The following is a 23314-nucleotide window of genomic DNA, read 5'->3' as shown; positions in this document are numbered from 1 at the left end:
ATTGGTACAATGATATTATATTGTAGAAGTTAAATACTTTAAGAAGTGGCGTTTAAATATTATTTAACAAGTAATGTTTAAATTTTTTGTTTCATTTTTTCAAATTTCTATTTAACAAATATTATGGTTATTTTTTTTAAAAAAAAAAAACAAACTACAACGACATAAACATTCTTCCATTCTTCCATGGTATCATTCTCCCTCTCTTTCTTTTTTCTTTTTTTTTTCTTTTTTTTCTTTTTTTTTTCTTTTTCCTCTCGCAATAGAACTTGAAGTAATTCATGTACATTTTTACTTTGACTCTTTGCCTATAAATAGGAAAATGGAGTGAGAATGTTTGGAATCCAGCAGTAGTTGGAGAAGCATAACAGAGCAAAATAGACAATAAATAAAGACTACCTTATGAGAATAAGAATGAAAAATATTGTTCAATTTTTCCCTCTATTTTTACACCAATATTGTCTGTAATAAATCAATCGAAACCAATATAATCCATGTAGGTTATTTGGATGCTATCATTTGTCAAAATTAATATTTAGCTCTTCCAAAAAATTTAACATGAGTAAAAGAAACATATATAACTATAAACAAGTCAAGTGAGTGTGGGTTTAAGATTCCAATTTGATTAGAACAAATTCCAGGGGCTACAGAACAAAAGTTTGTAAATTTTATAAATGAATTTTGGGTTAAATGCACTTGATTATTTTCTAGTATTGGGAAAGTTCATTTTAGGATCTCTCTCTCTCTCTCTCTATATATATATATATATTTAGATTTGATACTTTTTTTTAAATATTTGCATCTTGTTGTAACTTGATTTTTGAAACAACTAGAATTTTGCAGTTTATGCTATTATCAAAGAGACATGTTTATCTAAGTTATATTCTTTATCTTTTTTATAATATTTAAGTTTCAATCACTTACGAAATTCTATATGCTATCTTTGTACACAAATCCATCTATATAAAATTAATTAATTTACATATTCTTGTTTTGTTCTATTATATGGAAATTGTCCTAAATCAAAGAATTTTATGCTCCTATATATTTGCTTGGTTAATTGTTATAGGTTTATCTTTATTTACTTATGTTAAGATTCTTATAAAAGTTAAGATTGATGTGGACTTACGATAGCATTCAAAAAACCTACGTAGTCATAGACAATATTTGTTGCAATTGTTTTCACAAAAAATATTGAAGAAAAGGAAAAACAAAGAAAAAAATTATAAACAATTCTCAACACCTATGATATATATTACCACACCTGTAGTTTATGTGTCACTTATGATGTCAAACGAGTGTGCAGCTAAGGGCAAGTGGCTCACGCGCCGAACCTCCCACTTGGACTTGGTCAATTTTTATTTATTTATTTATTTTTAGTATTTTGGAGAATTTTGGTTGAAGCTACATTGGATACCGTTTTGGTGCTTTTTTGATCTTTCCAAGAACATTAGCTGTGCCCCTAGCATTGACATTGACTTATTGACTTCCGAAGACTTTCCTAACAGCCTTATGTAGACCGACAATCCATTTGCTTCCTCCTCCTCCCATCAGATCTGAAACATTAGAACTCACTCTTTGCATCTGTCATTCAGTAAGAGACACAGTAGATCCATTCTAATCGAGTAAGTTACTCTGTTTCGTATCTTCTTTCTTTCTTTCTTTCATTTCTTTTGATCTAATCTGACTAATTTTTAGCACGCATAATTTATAAACATAAAATATATCTATAAAAGAGAGAATAATTACTGGATCGAGCTTGTTCAGGTAAGTTTCTATCAGATAGCTTCCTTTCCATATAGTACTATTTTTATATAGCATTGGTTTGTGCAGATCTCATGCATCTTTATTAGTTTATTTATTTTATTCTATTTTCTTTCTTTCTTTCTTTCTTTTTTTTCTTTTTTTAAATAAAATACCAAAAAAATATAGCACTCATTTTTATTTTATGTGTATGCATATCTCAATGAACTACATATACATTAATACATGCACCCAAATTTCTAACATTTCATTTTTAATTATTGTTAAAAAAATATATAGATGCGATTTAAATATGGCCCCTATATTATCAGTCTAACCAAATTTTAGTTAAAAAAAAATATAGGAGATGTAGTAATATAATATTGTGTCAGAATACACATATGACGTTGCTTAAAGAATAAAATATTATGGACCAAATATCAAAAACTAGTTTTAGTAAAATAATAATAACGTTGGGTCGGACATAATATTGGTGAAAGTATGAGAGTAAGACCCATTGATTGACTCTCTTCAAATTAATTTACATATTATAATTCTTAAGTCCTCATTTTGAAAAGCTAGAAATTGACTAGGAATTTTTTTTTTCTTCAATCTCGACATGCTATTTTCTTCATTTTTATTTTGTTTTGTTATTATTTTTTTTTTCCTCTAGTTATCAGTTCGGATTCGAACTCTGATTATTTTTTGACAAATGGCTTTGTTAGTATTAAACAAACTAATAAAAGTTCTATATTCATAAGCTTGGTTCAATATTAAATCCATTGCAAATAAACTTTTAGATTTAGGATTCAAACCCTTAATCTAGATGAAATACCCTTTTTTATATTGTAATATAAAAAATTAAGAAAATAATAACAATAAAATAAAAAAAAGCGATAAAAGCAAAATCAAATTAAAAATAGTCCCTACTTACAAAATGGCTAAATGAATATAAAAATTATAAGTCCTAATTTATAGCAATTATTAGAACAAATTAAACTTAAAAAAACAGAAAAAATAGTTAAATGGGTATATATGGAGTATAGTGTACTACTAATTAAATAAGCTTATCGTGATGCATATATACCAGTTTGGATTAATGTAACTTTATATGTATCTATTTCCCCTGTGCACATATATATTTGCTTGTTTATATTTTCCTTTTTGATAAGAAAAATATTTCCATCGTAATTTGCTTGTTTCATATTGAATTCTACACAGGAATGATGAATGATCAATATCATTATAAATAAATATTAATTATTGTTTTATTTTATGTGAAATATTAATACTAGCATGAGCTTCTAATTTAGAACCAATATTAACGTTTTATGTTTTGTTAAACATTAACATAATTGTGAGCTTCTAAGTTGACCAGATGAAACATTTGGTGAAGACTCATTTGATTTTCTTTATGGCTTATTCACCATAAAAATGTGTCTTATTCTGTAGTGGATGTTTAATTGGCCTTAGTTGTGATGCTTTTTGCTTGATGATCAGTCCTTTTTTTTATTTTTTTATTTTTTTATAAGAATATTTATTTTTTCTAACTATTGATTTGTTTGAGCTTGGAAACATATTTGTTTTTGAATTTATTTTTTTCACAAAAAATATTGAAGGAAAAAGAAAATAAAAGTAAATCATTTCCTTTTCATTTTCATTCCCATGGTAGTTTTTATTTATTATCTATTTCCTTCAAGTGGAAAAAAGAGAAAAAAACAACTAAAGTTTATTATACCAAATGCTGTTGTGGTTGTACCATAAAAAATAAAAAAATGGATGGCACTGCTTAAAGAGTTAACAACCCCTACAATATTATTTTTTGCTTGAACCCCTACAGTATGATCACACCAATAGTTTTACATCTCAATCATGTCTTACATTTCCAACAGACATTAAAATATTTTTATTTATTTATTTATTTTTTGGCATGTAGGCACTAAAATACATTGTGATTTTATTGAAACCGAAATATCATAAATATATTGTATCTTAAAAATGTAGAGAATAGTTCTTTACTTTTTTTTTTTTTTTTTTTTTTAAGTAAAGAAATTTGGCAAAGAATTCACTAGCTAAAAGTAACACGGTGCAACAAGCGCACCTTTGTCCTTCTTCTTTATGTTCCTTTATAGTATTTTGGTTTGGTTACATTTACATTGGATGTAGGGGGCTTCTAAGAGCTTCACCTTTGTCCTTCACGTTGACATTGACATTGACGTTGGGACTTTTTTTTTTTCTTTTTTTTTTTTAACTCAAACTCATGATTATTTTAAGAGAAATGACTTTTCCATAAAATAAAAAAAAGTGTTAACAAATTAACTAGTAAAAGCAATAACCAAAAAAAAAAAAAAAAATCCCTAATTACAAAATGGCTAAATGAATATAATAATGCTAAGTCCTAATTTAAACAAAATACAAAATAACCAGAAAAATAATTAAATAGATATATATATATATATATATTTGTTTTTTTGAATAAATTAAATAGATATATATATATATATATATAGACATAGTATAGTGTATTAAACTCTAGTTACTAATTAAATAATTATGCATGCGTGGATATATATATATATATATATATCTACTAGCTAGTTTGGATTTTTTTTTTTTTTTTTTGGGTTAATCAGCTAGTTTGGATTGTAACTTTATAAATTCTAGATGTGTATATATATTTGCTCGTTTTTATTTTCATCCTTGATGAGATATCTTATTTTAATTTGCCTTTTTATGTTGATTAATTCACTGCAAGTACAATAAATTATTATCATTATGAACCAATATTTTTGTTAAACGTTAATATTAATGTGAGGAGCTTCTAATTTGACCAGATGAAACATTTGGTGAACACTCGTTTGATTTTCTTTATGGCTTATTCACCATAAAAATGTGTCTTATTCTGGAGTGGATGTTTAATTGGCCTTAGCCATGAGGCTTATTCACCATAAAAATGTGTTAGTTTTTTTTTTGGATAAAAATATTTTTTTTCCTTAATTATTGATTTGTTTGAACTAAACATTTCTATGTGTAAGCACATAAAATATTTGTCTGTTAGAATTGTAGAATATTTTGGATTGTTGCTTTGTGTCGTCAAGCACATATGGTTATTTTCATGTATTAATTTTGTTAGGCATGGAGACTGTGACGAAGGTTGCAGAAGGACTAATAAATTATGAGGGCATTCATGAAAAGATGAATAAACTAAAAAGGAAATGCGACCGTTTAAAGAATAGAGAAGAAGACGTCAAGACAGAGCTCGAATATGCAGAAGGCTTATCGTTTAAAAAACGCAGGAAAGAAGTTGAAAATTGGTTGACAAATGTTGCAAGCATAAAGAATGAGGTGGAGATGATGGAGCAACAAGTTCGTGAAAGTAGCTGGCTTTCTTCACATTTGCTACAGGAACCGAAAATAGCAAGATTAACAGAAGAAGTGAGAGAACTCATTCACCAAGGTCAATTTCCTGATGGGCTTACACTTGACGTAGATGGCAACCAACAGATTGAGTTAATTACAACACCATTGATTGGTCAAAAATTCCAGCAACATAAGGATGAGATATGGGAAGGGTTGAGGAGTAATAACGTGTCAAAAATTGGCATATGGGGAATGGGGGGAGTTGGAAAAACAACCTTGCTTACCCATGTTCACGATGAACTTCTTGCTCATCAAGACTTCTCTGTTGTTTGGGTGACTGTGTCACAGAACTTTAGTATTCAGAAACTCCAGAATGACATTGCAAAAACAAGAGGGCTCAATCTAAAAAATGATGATGATGAGATGAAAAGGGCTGCGGAGCTAGCACAGCACTTGAAAAATATGAATAACTTTGTGTTCATCTTAGATGATGTGTGGCAACCATTTCCACTACATAAGGTGGGAATTCCTGCTGGTGGAAATGGATGTAAGTTGATTTTAACAAGTCGGTCCTTGGAGGTTTGTCGAAGAATGGATTGTGAAAAGAAGGTCCTAGTGACGCCACTTTCTAAGAATGAAGATTGGGAGTTATTTACTGAGAAACTTGGGCACGGCAGAGCACTTTCTCCTGAAATCGAACCCATCGCAAAGTCACTCACAGAAAAATGTTGTGGTTTACCTCTTGCCATTATTACCATGGCAGGATCCATGAAAGGGGTGAAAGACATAGCTGAGTGGAGAGATGCACTGGAAAAATTGAAAGAACCAGTGGCAGAGCGTAATGATGATATGGGAACTGAGGTATTTCAAGTATTGAAGCACAGCTACGATCAGTTGAAAGATTTAAAAGCGCAACAGTGTCTTTTATATTGCTCATTGTTTCCTGAAGACTATATAATTGACAGAGAAAAATTGATTGAGCATTTTATTGATGAGGGATTCGTTGATGGATTGAGGAATAGGCGGGCAGGATTGGATAGGGGCCACACCGTGTTGAACAAACTTGAAAATGTTTGCTTATTGGAAGCCGTTATAAAAAAATACGATGGAAAAAGGTATGTGAAGATGCATGATTTGGTAAGAAGCATGGCCATCCAAACTGGAAGAGCTTTTCAATTTTTAGTAGAAGCTGGAGAACAATTGAGAGAGATACCAGGAGAAGAAAAGTGGGCAGAGGATCTTAAAAAAGTTTCTTTAATGAAGAATCTCTTATCACATATTCCTTCTAGTATGTCGCCAAAGTGTTCGAGACTTACAACACTGATGCTAAATCATAATCTCGACCTAAAAGCCATTCCAGATTGTTTTTTCAGTCGTATGCCTCAGCTCAGAGTTCTTGATTTGTCTCATACGGGGATTATAAAGCTGCCCACATCAATTTCTGAGTTGGTGAATCTAATTGCGTTATGGCTTGAAGACTGTAAGGAATTGAAGTATGTACCATCTTTAGAAACTCTCAAGGCATTAAGGAGGCTGAACCTTAGAAAGACAGGTATAACAGAAGTACCCGATGGTTTGGATATGCTGTTGAATCTGATATATCTCAATCTTAAACAAACACTAATAAGAATGATACCAGATGGCATTTTATCCAAACTGTCTTGTCTTCAATATCTTGCAATTGACGCTGAACTTCGTCTGAGAGGTGAGGAGATAGTGGAGTTGAATAAGTTTGAAGCATTTAAAGGGAACCTGTGTGATATGAGCAGCTTTAATACGTATGTAAGATGGAGAGAAGAAAATGGGGGCGCCAGTAATTATGCACTTCTGTTGAAAATGACGGAGCTGACAGCGACGGATTTTCTTAATGACGTATGTACTGACAATGAGAGATATGTATATTTATCAGGATGCCAGATAAGTGAAAGCAATGGTAGAGATGAGAGAGATGTATATTTATCAGGATGCAAGATAAGTAAAGGCAAATGTGGAGAAGACTCATTTGTGCTCCCTAAAGATGTTCAACGTCTGGTAATGCAAAACTGCAACGATACTGCCAGTTTATGTGATATTCCGTCATTGCACAATGCTACCAAGTTGAGTATGTGTAAGATTCGTGGATGTCAAGGGATGGAACATGTTGTTTGTTCGTGCTGTAGCGTTCCTCTCATTCAATATCTTGACTCATTACTCCTTGGTGACTTGGAGGAGTTGAGGGCTTTGATTGGGGCAGACAGATGTTGTGCATCTGCATCTGCATCGTCAAATCTACTCCAACCTGACATGTTTTCCTCTCTTCGACAGCTTTTTATATGGAAATGTCCAAAAATAAAGAGGTTGTTCATGCGTGATCTGCTACCTAATCTTAAGAACCTAGTCGATTTGCGAGTTGGATTTTGTGAGAATATGGTGGAAATAATAGGAGAAGCATCAGATGAAGATGAAGATGATGAGAACCGGGAAGCAGTAAGTACAACTAGTAGTATTATATACTCTCTCCCCAAATTAAGTTATCTTTCGTTGTATAAGCTTCCAAAATTGAAGAGATTTTGTACTAGTAAAATAGTTTTTGACTCTCTGAGAGAGATTAAAATATCTCAATGTCCGACGCTGTCCTTCAATGGAGATAGAGTACAAAATGACGGAACTTATAGAGTGGTCAATTCTCGCATAGGTGAGCGAATAGGATGAGGAATTTTAAGATGGTGGTGTGGTCGGAAGTGAAGACAGTCAAAGCACTGCACATGTTTGGTGGTCTGTCATAAGTACTGCAATTCCTCGTTTCCTTTCATAATCTTCATCAAACAGCTAGCTGTTGCTCTTCTTCACCATTAATCATCATCATCATCATCATCTTGTCCTCTTCTTCTGCAAATGTATTGAGTAGTGAAATTCCGACATGCCTGCTATTCCTTTTTGAATATTTTACTCTTCTTTTTTTTTTTTTTTTTTTTTTTTTGGATCCCTTTTTTAAAATATTTTGTAATTTTAGATTTTGAAATTCCGCTTTCTTCATACGCTTTTTATTTATTTTGGTCTTTTAGAAATGAGTATGCAGTCTCTTACCAATTTTTATAATGACATTAACAAGAAAGGGTCAATACATCGGCAATAATTAATATTTTATTTTATTTTTTTATACTTTTTAACTTTTTTTTTGGTCTGTAATTTTAGAAAAATAATTCTAATAATGTGTTCTTTTTTTTTATTCAATGACATGTTCGTAACATTTAGCATATTAAATTTATAGGATCATATATATTAAATTCATGGTTGTATTTTGATGATTAGCTAACAATTTGGTACAAATTTTGTAATTTTTAGGATTATCTTGTTGGTTATTTATTCAGAAAAAAATGATCCTTCAGATTAATAGAGGAAAATACATGCAATATTAAAAATACATCAGCATTCAGCATCGATAGTGAGCTAGTGAGCTAGTGAGCCAAGCTCAACAATTCAATGGATACAATACCTTTTTCTACAAAATTTAATTATTTTTCTTTACTCATTTTATCATTTGGGACTGCTTGTAATACCAAACTTTCAACAACGATGTAATTAGTAGGTTTTTCACTTATTCAGTTTCTTGTTTTAATATTATTTTTTTTTAACATATAATAGTTTTTTTCCCCAAATAATTAACTACAAATTTGAAAGGAAAAAGAAAAATTAAATAAACAAAAACCAAAAATTAATTTTTCTTTTTATAAAATCTCTCTTTTTACAATGTTTCTTCTTCAACCTTACTTGTACAGATGACTATTTAGATAACTATTTATTATTTATATATATCTGATTTTTTTAGTTAAAAAAGAAAAATATATAATGAAAAAATGACGTAAAATATATTTATTAAATGGAAGATGATCGCAGCTCTTTTCTTTCTAGTTCCACCGACATCCCCAAAAAAAAAAACCCAATATTAGCAAAATATATATATATATATATATATATAAAACCAGGAAAAGAAAAAAGAAAAAAAAAATATATATATATACATATATTTAATATTATAAGTAAGCCTATCCAAATTTACAGAAAACTTGAAAAAAAAAAAAAAAAAGGGCAAAAAAGCAAGCCTACCAATCCTCATGTGGTATGGTTGATAACAAATTTGAAGTTCATTATAATTTTTAGTCTAGCTATTTTAGTTTATAATATTACAATTTATTTATTATTTTTTAAAATAAATATAATTTATAAATTATTGATAACTACAATTGATTTCAGATGATGAATTTAAACTTTTCATTTTAATGTTAAATATTATATAAATATAAAAATATTCTTATGGAAAAATAGTCTACCACAACAAGAAATTTGTATTTTATATATATATATATATATATATTTTATACCTAAAAGTAAAAGAATTTGAATTCAAATAATTATTTAAGAACAATGGATTTTTACTGTTCCTAAAAGGACAAATATTGTATTTTTAAAAAGAATTGAAAACAAATATGCTATTGCAGAAACATGTATTTTGTTCAAAATTATGATAAATACAACACGGATATGTTAACTCATTGACCCAATTAATCTTCATACAACATCAAAATATTATTTTTTTAGTTGTTGCAAAAAATGGATTTTTATTTGAAAATTTCATTAGAAGGTATTTCATATCACACGGCCTACTGCAAGCATGTTTAAAATATAAAATAAACTGTGAAGAAAAAAACAAAAAAAAAAAAACTAATATATAAGAAAATGATGCTACCCGAAAGAGTATAAGATATATTGCAAAAAATTAAAAATCTAAAATTAACATTAAAATACTTTTTTCATGCAAAAACACCTTTTCTTTCTTTCCTTTTTTTTTTTTTTCCTTTTTTTTTTTTTAGAACTCAAAAAAAATACTTAAAAACATTATCGCGGGTTGGATAATTATTATTAATAATGAAAGAACACATTCAAGGCTTTGGTTAGTTCATCAAATTAAAAACATTTTTGTTTGTTTGTTTGTTTAGAAAGAAGAGGACCAAACAAGCCCTTATCGCGGCCTATCATACGAACAGAAATAAAGAAAGAAAGAAAGAAAAATAGAAAACACAGGCAAAGCTGACGTTGAGCTTCCTCATCTGAAACTTTTAGAGCTTGCGGTTTTCGAGGCCATTTCCTTGGCATTCCCTTCGGTACTTTTCTCTATCCCTTTCTCTTTCTACATATACAATTCTCAAAACCATCTTCTTCGATTATTTGTCCACTGATTTAGCAACCCAAAACAAACAACGTGTTTGATCTACTCCGGACCTCGTCTTTTTGCTTTATTTTTTTACGCCCACGGTGTGAAAACTTTTTGTTTTTGTTTTTCGAGGATCTGGTATTGGGTTTGTGTTTTTGTTGTATAAATTTCTGATTTTGGTAGTTGGGTATGTTTATGGGTCGTTTATTGACGTTGATTTTGATTTTGATTGCTTTTAAGTGGTATAATCTCCTTCTTTTTTTCCCCTAAATTAAGGAAACCCATGATAGTTTGAGCTTATAAGCTTACCAGGGTCAAACTGAGTTTAGCTTTTGCTAGCAAAGAAATCGACCTATTATTGGTTGAATTGGTTTATAGTGAAAAAGTTGTTGCTTCTTTGGGTAGTGTATCTATAACTAGGACTGGTTGCCTGTATAACTATTTGTGTGAAATGATTCTGGAAGTTATCTGCCATAGTCTTTCCTGATAAAAGCAATGATTTTTTGGGTAAGAAACCAGTAGCTGCAAAAAGGAAAAACATAGGAAGAAATTTGTCTTGGGTGTCCTAGTGGTTGCATTTATTGGAGGCTGTAGAATTTTCTTTCGATGCTTTGACATACATCATGTTTAGCATATTGGATAAGAGAAACTGTAATTATTAGTCCAGACTATCAAACAAAATTGATTAAAACAATACTTTGATTTCCTCTTACTGAATTTGTTTTTAAGGCCTTTGTTTCTTTTATAACTTAGAGAAACACAAAAATTAAAATTATTAAAACTGTAAGACTTCTTTTACATGAGTTTAGTCATGCTGACAGATATGCGGCTAATTAGTATAGGTTATAAGCCAAAAGTATGTAGCCTAGCATGTTTGATTTCTTTGTTAAGCCAAATCTGAGGTACTTGCTTGGTATGTAACGAGAATTCTGTAAAATTTTATTTTATCTTTGGAGGCAATGATATGAATAGAGATAGCCGGTTCACTAACTGACAGCCATTTTATCTCTTGTAGAGTTAACCCAGATTCTTGCATTGATAATTATTGTTGATTCTGGTGTAACTGCTTTTTCAATTATATAGCATGCCTGGTTGTATAATTATGTTTTCTCCGCTATTTATATTATGTAAGACGTTGATCTTGTTCTTATGCTATTGATTGCCCCTCTGAGCTATGCATTAAGCTCGCCTTTAATGTCGTGTAGTATAGCAGGTTTAGTATAAGAGATGAGTACACTTGATGCTACTAGAGCAGAACTTGGTCTTGTTGTTCAGTATCTGAATAAGGCCGAAGCCAGGGACAAGATATGCAGGGCAATACAATATGGTTCAAAATTCTTGGGTAATGGAGAACCTGGCACAGCCCAAAATGTTGACAAATCAACAAGCTTGGCAAGGAAAGTTTTTCGTCTTCAAGGTTAGTACCCTTTCTATGGGTAGTTATTTATTTGAACTTGTATTGTTGTGCATATCTTCTCAATAATATCAATAAGGTTGTGCAAATAATTCTCCTGTGTCCTTTAATTTTCTTTTCTTGCCCTATTTCTGTGTATAAAGGAATCCAGGAGCTTGGTCCCTGTTATGTTCTTTGAGAGGATAAAATTATAGGAGATGGTGCTTTAAAGTGGTATCTCTCTTCCAAGAAAGTGGATTGACTCTTAGAACTGCATAGGGAATTGAAATGTTAAATTCAAATTAGTAAGACTATTCATTTCGGTTCTTTTAATGAGTTTCTGTGTTGTTTTGCAATTTGTCAATGATCTCCATGCTCTTATAAGTCCAACTCCTCAAGGAACTCCTTTTCCACTTGTTCTACTGGGAAAGGTGCTAATATGCTTCTCACTTATTTTGTTCATTTCAGTCATGAAATCCATCTTTCTCTTTGCCCTATTTTAAATTAAATATTAGTATTTGTTGTTTTTGACTTTCTTAAGTTAATACTTGTTACAGTTCAAAAAAGCATTGCTGTCAACTTTTCTATTTCTTGATCAAGTTGTATAGCTTGGTAGGACAGGGATGTACTTACGTGTTCTCTTCATTTTTTTTGGGGGTTCAAGAATGATTGCTACAACAATTACTTTAGAAAGAATTTGGAAATGATGTTTGTTACAAAGAACAAAAAACATGCTGAGTTGATTGGGCGGATTCCTCTTTTCTGCTGGATGGGTTCATCAATTTGTGCCACTTTAGTTGAGGTGTGTGTCTTCCAAATTTAGACTCACTTTTGTGATGTGAATATTTTCAATAATGTATCCGTATTCTTTTCATATATCAGCTTGGGAAGCTTGGAAGGTTTTCTGCATGGATGAAAAAGTTGGAGAAAGATCTTAAGAACACAAATATATATCATGTATGTTTGCTGCCCCTTCAACAATATGCAGGTTCTTATTTTCCTCCATTCTAGTTTTTCACTTTATTATCCATATGTGGTTTTGATTTCAGAATGAGGAGTACCGTGCAAAACTCAAAAAATCAAATGAGAGGTCATTGGCCTGATTAAAGCAGGCAAGGACATAGTTGTGGCAGTTGGACTGCTTCGGTTGGCCCCTAAGAAGGTTAACCCATGTGTCACTGGAGCTTTTGGTTTTGTCAGCTCTCGCAGCTCTTGTTATTTCTTTCTGTTTCAACATTTTTTTGCCATTTGTTTTTACTGAAGCATAAACAAGGAATCCATAAGCTGCACAAGTAGAAGATTGATGCTTAATAACATCAAAAAAGAAATTCAACAAGAAAACTATATTAGACTGTTTCTGAATTGGAATGAACATTATGTGGTGCCAACTGATGTAAATAAGAATTACATTTTATCCATCTGACAAATTTTTGAAGTATAACTACATTTACAAGTTCCTTAACAAGTGTTATGCCTTTTTCTTTCTGACTATGGTGGAATTCATCTGTTTTTCCACTACTGATACATGCCCTGTTTATGTGATATTTACAAGTTCCTTAATAAGTGTTACACGTTTTTCTTTCTGACTATAATAATAATAATAATTATTATTATTATTATTATTATTTGTCTTATAAATATATTTTTACTTTATAAGCTAAATTATTTATGAAATTTAAATTAAAAAATGTTTACCTATTTAATTTTTTCTATCTATAAAGTTCAAATTCAAATATATTTATATAATTTAATTCAAATTTAAATGTATTTATATTATATTTTTCATCTCTGAAATTCTCAAGCGTATTTTTTGATTCTTTGTAAATAATTAATTTTCCTATATTAAATCTTTATAATATAATTTAATTATATTTATTATTGTTATTATTATTATTAATATTATTATTATAACCTAATTAACAATAATTTAGATTTAAAAAGAGATATATATATATATATACATGCTATATATATACAGTTTTATTATTATATATTTTGATTTGTATATTATAATACAGATTAATATCAAATTATATATAATTCATGATGTGTTGTATATATATTATTTTAATATTACATATAATTTAATTATGATCTACATGTAATGTGCATGGTAATATTCATTATAATAAAATATATATATATATAATAATATAAATATATGTTCATTGTTTATTTCAAATTTATTTTAAATCAAAATTTGATTTTATATATATTTGGTTACAACATAAAAGGTAAAAAAAATTATACTTTTTCAATCAGTTATCTAATATTGTAATAATAAAAAAAATATTTTTTAATATAATCAGTAAAGGTAAAATAGTTTATACTTTTAAATAACTACTCTATTTGATACTGATTAGTATTTTGATAAAATCATAAATGATAAAAAGAAAAGAGATGCTTCTTTTTTATTGATGATTTTGGAAGGAATATGGAATGATAATATGTTAACATGTCGCATAAAAGTCTTCTGTTTTTATATATATTATATATAAATGTTTACCAATATAATTTTTTTCAATCTATAGAATTTTTCTATCTAATTTTTTTATTTATGGAATTTAAATTTAAATTCAAATGTATTTATATAATTTAATTCAAATTTAAATATATTTAAATAATATTTTCTATCTGTAAAATTTAAATTCAAATATATTTTTTGATTCCTTATAGATAATTAATTTCCATATATTAAATACTCATAATGTAATTTAATTATTATTTTTTATCCTATAAATATATTTTTATAAGGTTTATGAAATTTAAATTAAAAAATGTTCATCTATTTAATTTCTTCTATCTATAAAATGAAATTGAGATTTAAATTTAAATTCAAATATATTTATAGAATTTAATTCAAATTCAAATATAATTATATAATATTTTTCAAATTTAAATTTAAATTCAAATATATTTTTTAATATTTTGCAAATAATTAATTTATCCATATTAAATTTTATAATATAGTTTAATTATATTTACTATTATTGTTAGTATTATTATTATTATTATAATCTAATTAATAATAATTTTGATTTAAAAAGAAATCATATATATAGTTTCACTGCCATATGTGACAGCTACTATATTATGATATAAATCAGCATCAAATTATATATAATTTATAGTGTTGTATATATTTTATTTTAATATTACATAAAATTTGATTATGACCTATATTTAATATGCATGATAATATTCATTATAGTAAAATTATATATATATATATATATAATATTATAAATATATATTTATTGTTTATTTAAAATTTATTTCAAAACAAAAATTAATTTTATATATACTTGGGTACAATCATAAAAGATAAAAAATTTTATAATTTTTCAAACAATTATCTAATATTATAATAATAAAAAAATATATTTTTATATATAATTAATAAAGATAAAAAAAATTTATACTTGAAGTAATTATTTTTGGTACTGATTAATATTTTGATAAAATTTTAAATAATAAAAAATATAACTTTTTTAATTAATAATTGTTAGGAAAATTTTGAAATAATAATGACACATGTAAAAAATTCTTTTACTTTTATATAATAGATTGATGTTGGTTAATTTGAGGATCGTGAATCAATCGATCGTTTCATATGATGTTCCATCTAAAGAAGACTTTTCTCAAACCCAAAAACAAAAGCAGAAATTATAGCGTGTTAACCATATTGTAATAAATTACTAATAAACATATACTTATAATATATCTTTTTAATGGGCAACATTTCAAAGTAATAATGTTATTTTATATAGTGATTTATTCTTATTTTCTACAATTTCCATCTCTTACGGCCATACAATTTTTCTTTTTAAAAGATTAAAAGATGATGTAAACAAAGCGTCAAACAAAGAAAAATTATGCGAAAACAAGGGCTGGACAGTGAAAAAGAATGAAAGAAAATGCAGGCAACAAGACACAGGGTATGTACGTAATTTAGTACATTTTGGTTTTACCATAGTCAAAAGTCCTTGATTTCTTTTTAATTTTTTATTTTTGTTAGAGGACAACGTGTGCATACCTAGTCAATTAATTTTTTAGAATGATTAATAAATTAAATAAATATATTTTTAATTTTTAATTTTTTATATAATTTAAAAATTAAAAAAATTTATATTAATTTTCATATTAAAATTTTTATTTCAGTCTGTTTATATATATGCATAGGTTTTTTCTCATCAAAATATTTCAAAATATTGTGAAACATTAAATAATATAATATGTTATTTGAGATATTTTTCAGACAATATGTCAATGGTATCTAAATTTTATAAATTTAAAATATTCAAAATTTTTCTACATATATATATATATATATACATATATTTTTAAATTATCGCGACAAAAGCATGTCTTTTTTTCATTTTTATTTTTATTTTTATTTTTATTTTACATTATCGCGACAAAATTTAACGACATGTCATTGCATAAACATGTGGTAGATTAAAACTTGTCCCTAAACCTAAGATAATACTCAGGTGACATGTTTCTTCTAGAAAAGTTAAAAAAGTCAAAGAAACCACCAAGCATGGATGCGTTTTTCAGTTGTCTAATATATAAAAAATAATCGGTTTTTTCTTTCTCATTTATTTTGACTTTTACAAATATCATTCCGACCTCTCTAAGAGTCCATTTCTGTCTGTGGGTCTCTACAAAATTTTAGCAACTTTAATGACTCGAAAAGATTTCTCTTTTACTTTGTTACTTTTTTGACAAGAAAGCTCTTGTTTATGGCAGCCAATGTGGCACCTGCTGGTTTGTAGCCACAACATTAGTCGTCACTTCCTTCCATGCTTTGTTAAGTTTTCCAACAAATTTTCTTTTAATTATTTAATTATTGAATTATTAAGAAGTTTCGTGCTTACTTTTTATTGAGAGGTAAAATTTCAGCCTGCCAAACAGTGAAGGTATAACATCAGCATGAGCTCTATTTCCTGTTGAATGTTCCATTGTGTCTTTAAATAGCTTCTAAGCTGAGAGCTTTGGCTAAGACTTTGACGAAATGGGGACTCTTTCTTTTACACTTTTGAGTACCAATTTTTTGCTCATATTCTTCACTGAGATTTCCAGGGCTGCTGACATCATTTATGGGACCCAGTCCATCACTGGAAACAGCACCTTAGTTTCAAAAGATGGAAACTTTGAAATGGGTTTCTTCACTCCAAGTTGTTCCACAAATCGGTACGTGGGAATCTGGTATAAGGATATCCCAGTTAAAACTGTTGTTTGGGTGGCGAACCGGCAGAATCCAATCAATGACTCATCTGGTACTTTGATGATAAACAGCACAGGCCATCTTGTTCTCAGCCAGAAGAATGGTGTTGTTTGGTCAACAAACCCAACTAAACCTATCCAGGCCCCGATGTTACAGCTTCTGGATTCTGGAAATCTAGTAGTAAGAGATGAGAAAGATGAGAATTCAGAGAACTATTTGTGGCAGAGCTTTGATTACCCTTGTGATACATTATTACCAGGTATGAAGCTGGGATGGGACTTGAAAACTGGTCTCCAAAGGCGTTTAGTATCATGGAAGAGCTCAGATGACCCTTTTCCTGGAGACCTTACTTGGGAGATAGATATTAATAACTATCCTGAGCCTGTCATGTTTAGAGGCTCCGAGAAGTACTACTGAGGTGGCCCATGGAACGGCCTTCGATTCAGTGGTGCACCAGAGTAAAAACCCAACCCTTTATTCAAGTTTGAATTTGTTTTTAATGAAGATGAAGTTTACTATACCTAACCTCATAAATAATTCTGAAAAATCAAGGATAGTTGTGAACCAGACCAATGGTTATACGAGGGATCGTTATGCCTGGAATTCAGTGACTCAAAATTGGATGTGTTTGCTACAGTGCCAATAGATAACTGTGACAAGTATGCTCTTTGTGGTGCCTATGGAAACTGTATCGTTGGAGAATCCCCTGTTTGCCAATGTCTAAAGGGTTTCAAGCCAAAAGGAAACTTGATGGACTGGTCTCAAGGATGTATACGGAATAAGCCATTCAACTGCCAAGACAAAGATTCATCTAGATTTTTCAAATCCCATGGCTTGAAATTGCCGGAGACTGCACATTCTTGGGTGAATGAAAGTTTGAATCTTAAGGAATGCAAAGCCAAATGCTTGAGCAATTGTTCTTGTACGGCTTATGCAAATTCTGATATCAGAAAAGGAGGTAGTGGTTGTGGTTGTGTTAAGTGGTTTGGGGATTTGATTGATATTCGAGAGTTTCAAGCTGGTGGACAAGATCTATATATTTGAATGCATGCTTCAGAGTTAGGTATGGCCTGGAATCACTTTCTCATCTGCTCACTTTTTAACTCGTAACGCCGTTAACTAATTAAGATCCTTATTTATCTCTTTTTTTTTTTTTTCCATGTGTTTTGCATCATGGTTCTGTTTTCATTAAAAATAGAATGAAAATTTTCCTTGTTAAGTGATGCTGCTATTTATTCTCTCCAAGCTTTATTGACATGATAATCCTTTTTGTCTGCTATCCTTACACTATTATGAAGGTTCAAAAACAAAGCGTACTGTGAGGATAGCTGTGCTAGTTTTGCTAGTCACTGTTGTGGTGTGTGGGGTGTTCTTGGTTTCTTATTGCATCCGCAGAAGAAAATGCTTAGAAGGTAATACTTTGAATAGCTTTGTAAAACATATATGTACATAGACAGACAGGCCATGTCCAAAACTCACCTTAGAGTGGCATGCTCAGTTGTATATCAATTGATGATGTTGGATGATATTTCGTTTAGGGAATGTGATGTCTTGCATATATACTAAGAGATCATTTTTTCGCTTCTATATTTATGAAATGTGAATCAACTTATCTATTCAGTTTTTATGGTAAATTAACTTATTTATCCAGCCTAAACATTACGACTTTCTGTTTCCTTTTCATTGCTTAATGTGAACTACCTTTTCTTTTTCTTTCCTCTTCAATTCCTTCATTAGACCATGCAGGGACCAACGGAATAATGATGAATCAGAACAATGCAGGCCAAACAGAAAACCTAGAGGTGTATTCTTCGACCTAGATGAGATTATTAAAGCCACTAACAACTTTTCAAGCAGCAACAAGCTTGGTGAAGGTGGTTTTGGATCTGTTTACCAGGTAACCCACAACATGATAATAAGAACTGTCAAATGCAACACTTAATCTTAGTTAGTATCATAATCCCTTTAGAAATATACTTCAGGGTACACTACAAGATGGGCAAGAGATTGCGGTGAAAAGGCTTTCAATGAGTTCAGGACAAGGGCTGAATGAATTCAAAAACGAAGTTATTCTAATTGCTAAACTTCAACATCGAAACCTCGTAAAGCTTCTTGGTTGTTGCTTTCAAGGGGAAGAAAAAATGCTGATTTATGAATACATGCCCAACAAAAGCCTGGACTCCTTCATTTTTTGTTTGTATTTCAAATAATCCTTACAAATTCAATCAGAATTCATACTGCAATTTTTGTAAAGCATAGAACCTCAGTTTTGTTCTTTATGAACTCAAGTGGGATATTGCATTTATTTGAGTGAGAATTTCTCCAGTTCAAAGAAAAAGTGAAATTTTAGACTGGTCCAAGCGCTTCAATATAATCTGTGAAATTGCTAGGGGACTTCTATATCTCCATCAAGATTCCAAATTAAGGATTATACACAGAGATCTCAAAGCTAGTAATGTTTTACTAGATAAAGAAATGAATCCAAAAATTTCAGACTTTGGTATGGCTAGAACTTTTGGAGGAGATCAAAGCGAAGGGAATACAAACAGAGTGGTTGGAACATAGTAAGTTTTTCATTATAATGCTTTCTACTTCAAATATTCACCTTAAATTTATCAAATGTTTGTTCACAATGATGTTTTGTAGTGGTTACATGGCACCTGAATATGCCATAGATGGGCTGTTCTCAGTGAAGTCTGATGTCTTTAGCTTTGGTATTCTACTGTTAGAGATTATAAGTGGAAAAAAAAAATAGAGGGTTCTATCATCTAGAAACTAATCTCAACCTTATTGCATATGTAAGTGCCATTGTTAACTCCTATGTTAAAGTATATAATCCATTCTCCGCCCATCTTCTATTAGATTTAATATGATAGCAATTAGCAGAGACACATAACAAGAAACTGGTCTTGACATATTGTAGGCTTGGAGACTCTGGAAAGAATGCAAGCCTTTAGAACTTATCAATCCTTTCTTAAGAGACTCGAGCAACCTTTCAGAGGTGTTACACAGCATCCATGTTGGTCTTTTGTGTGTGCAAGAGCACCCTGAAAACAGACCAAGCATGTCTTATGTGGTTGTGATGTTGGGCGGTGAGAATGCTTTGCCTGAGTCCAAACAACCTGGTTTCTCATTAGGTAAAGACCTTGTTGCAGCCTATTCTTCATCAAGCAAGCTTGAATCTTCGTCAACCAATGAAATTACTGTGACTCTTTTAGAGCCTTGATAGAGGTTTGTAATTACATGTCTAGTATAGTCACTTTTGGTCATCAACGCATGTCCTATTTCATAGTTTAGCAATCTAATTTGTGTGATCAAAACTGAAATATATATATATATATATACATCTATATAAATGGTCATGTTTAACTTTTTGTGAAAGTTAACCAATATTTGTTCAACCTCTCGATGAATCTAAGATAGAGGTTTGTAATTACACGTCTACCAGTCAATTCTGGTCATCAATCTATTTCCTGCTCATATTTCAAGAAAATTTTCAATACACCAAGGGTTGATTCGGTACACACGACCAATAATGTTTTACCATGTGTATGGGTAGTGCCATATCACATAGAAAAGCCAAATCGGACTTAAACCGTTAACACTAGTCTGTTCTAAGTTCTAACCTAAACAGATATTTCTTCTTCAATTGTTCTTCTCCACTATGTCCCCATCTCTGTCCTTGTTTCTGTATGCTGAAACATCTACAAAGAATCTGCATCTCATCCAGAAGATAGATAAGCTGGAAAATACAGTCATTTCAGATCCTTTACTGATTATTGAAAAGAAAAAAGGGTTAATGTCATTGACATATGACTCTTTCTTTTACAATTTTTTATGTCTTAATCATTTGGACTTGGATTGAATTAATAAAAACAAATTTCACATCCAACATCATCTTTCATCTGAACATTTTAACTTAGATGGACATTGCTTTCTTTATCCCTTTTGTTTACAATGTAATGAAGCCATGCATAATAATGCCATAGATGGACTAGTCTCAGTGAAGTCTGATGTCTTTAGCTTTGGTATTTTGCTGTTGGAGATCTTAAGTGGAAAGAAAAATAGAGACCATAGTCAAAACCTTACCGGACAAGTAAGTTCCAATTTGTTTTTTATTTTTATCTTCCCATAATAAACCAATGTTATGCTATATAAATCATTCTTGACCAACCTCTTATATGTTTGAGATCTTAAGATATGTGGTGTTTCAATATGATATTAAAAGCAGAGCACCTGATTTTAGAAATTAAACTCAACATGTTATAGGCATGAAGATTGTGGAAACAGGGAAGAGCTTTGGAATGTATCAATCCATGCTTCAAGGACTCAACCAATCTTCCAGAGGTGCTGTGCAGCATTCATATTGGTCTGGTATGTGCACAAGAGCACCCTGAACATATGCCAAGCATATCTTATGTAGTTGTGATGTTGGCAAGCGAAAGTGCCTTGCCTCAGCCCAAACAACCTGGTTTCTCATTGGGTAAAGCCACTGTTCCAGCAGATTCTTCACTAAAAAAGATGGTATATAGATCCTCTTCAACCAATGAAATTACTATAACTCTTTTAGAGCCTCGATAGAGGCTTGTAGTTAGAGGCCAAGTATAGTTACTTTTGGTCATCAATGCATGTTCTGTTTCATATTTAAGCAATCTGAGTTGTGCGATCAAAACTAAAAAAAACCTAAATGGTCATGTTACTTTTTAATGCATGTTAACCAGTTTGTTCAACCTCTCAATTAATATAGAATAGAGGGTTGTAATTACAGGTCTACTATAGTCATTTACGGTCAGCAGGACATTTTCTTGTCATATTTCTAGAAAATTTTCAATACACATGGTGTAAGGGCTGATTTGTTACACACAGCCATGCTTTACCATGTGTATCATCAGTACCCCGTCCCATGAAGAAGCCAAATCAGACTTAGCGGTTGCCATTAGTACCATCTCATACAGAAGATAGATAAGCTGGAAAGTACTGTCTCTTCATATCTCAAAAGACCTTTACCTATAAATAAATGAAAGGGTTTCTGTCATTGACTTATGACTTTTTCTTTTAACAATTTTGCCTTTCTTTATCATTTTGACTTTGATAAAATTAAAGTAAGAAAAAGAAATTTCACATTCAGCGTCATCTTCCATCTCATCGTTTTATTTTAGATGGAAATTTTTTTTTGAATCCTTTCATTTAAAATGTAATGCAGCAATGCATACTAAACAAACAAGAAACAAAATGTTAAAAGAAGCTTTGTTATAGATAATAAGGAACACGTCATAATGTAATATTGCATAGCTCGTAAGATGTAGAGTGGACATATATCTTTATGCACCCATTTTTTTTTTTTTTCCAATATAAGATTTGCTAGTTTTACGCTAATATGAAGCTCTTTATGCTAAAACAGAAAAATAAGGGATGTTATCCGAATGTAATTTTTTTTAATTTATTAACCAGGTCTAGAAATTTGACTGGCTAGGTATACCACATCATAATGTAACAGACCAATCCTACAAATATTTTAAAGCTTCAACAATATTAATAATATGTAGGAGTCTCCTTTCCACTGAGTATTCCCTTTCCTCAAGTATTTGACTCGCTCCAAACTCTTGCCACCACTTGCGAATATGGAAGTCCAATTTCCATTCATTGTTGTCTGTAGAAAATTTCAGCAACCTTAAATATTCGAAAAGATTCCTATTATCTTTTCTACTTTTTTTTTTTTTTTTTTTTTGTTTCTTTTTTGACAAGAAATGCTCTTGACTGGTAAGAATTGACTGCATTACTGGTCTGTAGCCACAAAAATGGTCATTGCTGTATCAATTTCGATTTATGAAAGATCTACTCTTCGCTCGGCTTAAAAATAATGTTAAAGCTTCAACCATCAAAGGACGAAATGAGGATTGTTTCTTTTACATTTTTGAGTACCATTCTAATCACTTTCTTCTCTGAGTTGTCCATGGCGATTGCAATTATTTCTGCAACTCAATCCATCAGTGAGGACGACAACTTAGTTTCCAAATATGGAAGATTTGAACTGGGTTTCTTCAGTCCTGGTAGTTCCAAAAGCAGGTATGTTGGAATTTGGTACAAGACTATTCCAAGCAAAATTGTTGTTTGGGTGGCTAACCATCAGAACCCAATCAATGATTCTTCAGGGACTTTGATAATGAACAGAATAGGCCATCTTATCCTTCTAGGCCAGAAGGAGTAGTGTTGTTTGGTCAGCAAGTCCAACTAAATCTGTCCAGAATTCAATATTGCAGCTTTTGGATACTCGACATTTAGTACTAAGAATGAGAAAGATTGCAACTCATAAAGGGAATATGAAATTTTACGGATTTGGTAAAAGTGCATAAATTTAATTGTATTTTATAATAATTAAAATTTTATAATATTATAA

General features: G+C 30.2%; 1 protein-coding gene and 2 pseudogenes across 1 annotated transcript; all 3 read left to right on the top strand.

Moving 5' to 3' along the window:
- The first annotated feature begins 1438 nt into the window (after window positions 1-1438).
- LOC107433444 (probable disease resistance protein At4g27220) lies at window positions 1439-8204 on the top strand. Its single transcript, XM_048478221.2, has 2 exons — window positions 1439-1625; window positions 4877-8204. Exon 2 carries the CDS (start codon window positions 4879-4881, stop codon window positions 7792-7794), a length of 2916 nt encoding a protein of 971 aa, XP_048334178.2. The 5' UTR covers window positions 1439-1625; window positions 4877-4878; the 3' UTR covers window positions 7795-8204.
- Window positions 8205-10250: 2046 nt separating this feature from the next.
- Window positions 10251-13105, top strand: LOC107433422 (peroxisomal membrane protein 11D-like; annotated as a pseudogene).
- A 3512-nt stretch (window positions 13106-16617) lies between these two features.
- On the top strand, window positions 16618-21929 carry LOC107433395 (G-type lectin S-receptor-like serine/threonine-protein kinase At4g27290; annotated as a pseudogene).
- Window positions 21930-23314: the final 1385 nt, after the last annotated feature.

This window comes from Ziziphus jujuba, chromosome 3, assembly GCF_031755915.1.
Source record: "Ziziphus jujuba cultivar Dongzao chromosome 3, ASM3175591v1".
NCBI lineage: Eukaryota > Viridiplantae > Streptophyta > Magnoliopsida > Rosales > Rhamnaceae > Ziziphus > Ziziphus jujuba.
This window is presented reverse-complemented; position numbering and strand designations above follow the sequence as displayed.

Coding starts and splice junctions, on each gene's coding strand:
- LOC107433444 (XM_048478221.2), top strand. CDS start 4,879: ATGGAGACTGTGACGAAGGTTGCAGAAGGACTAATAAATTATGAGGGC.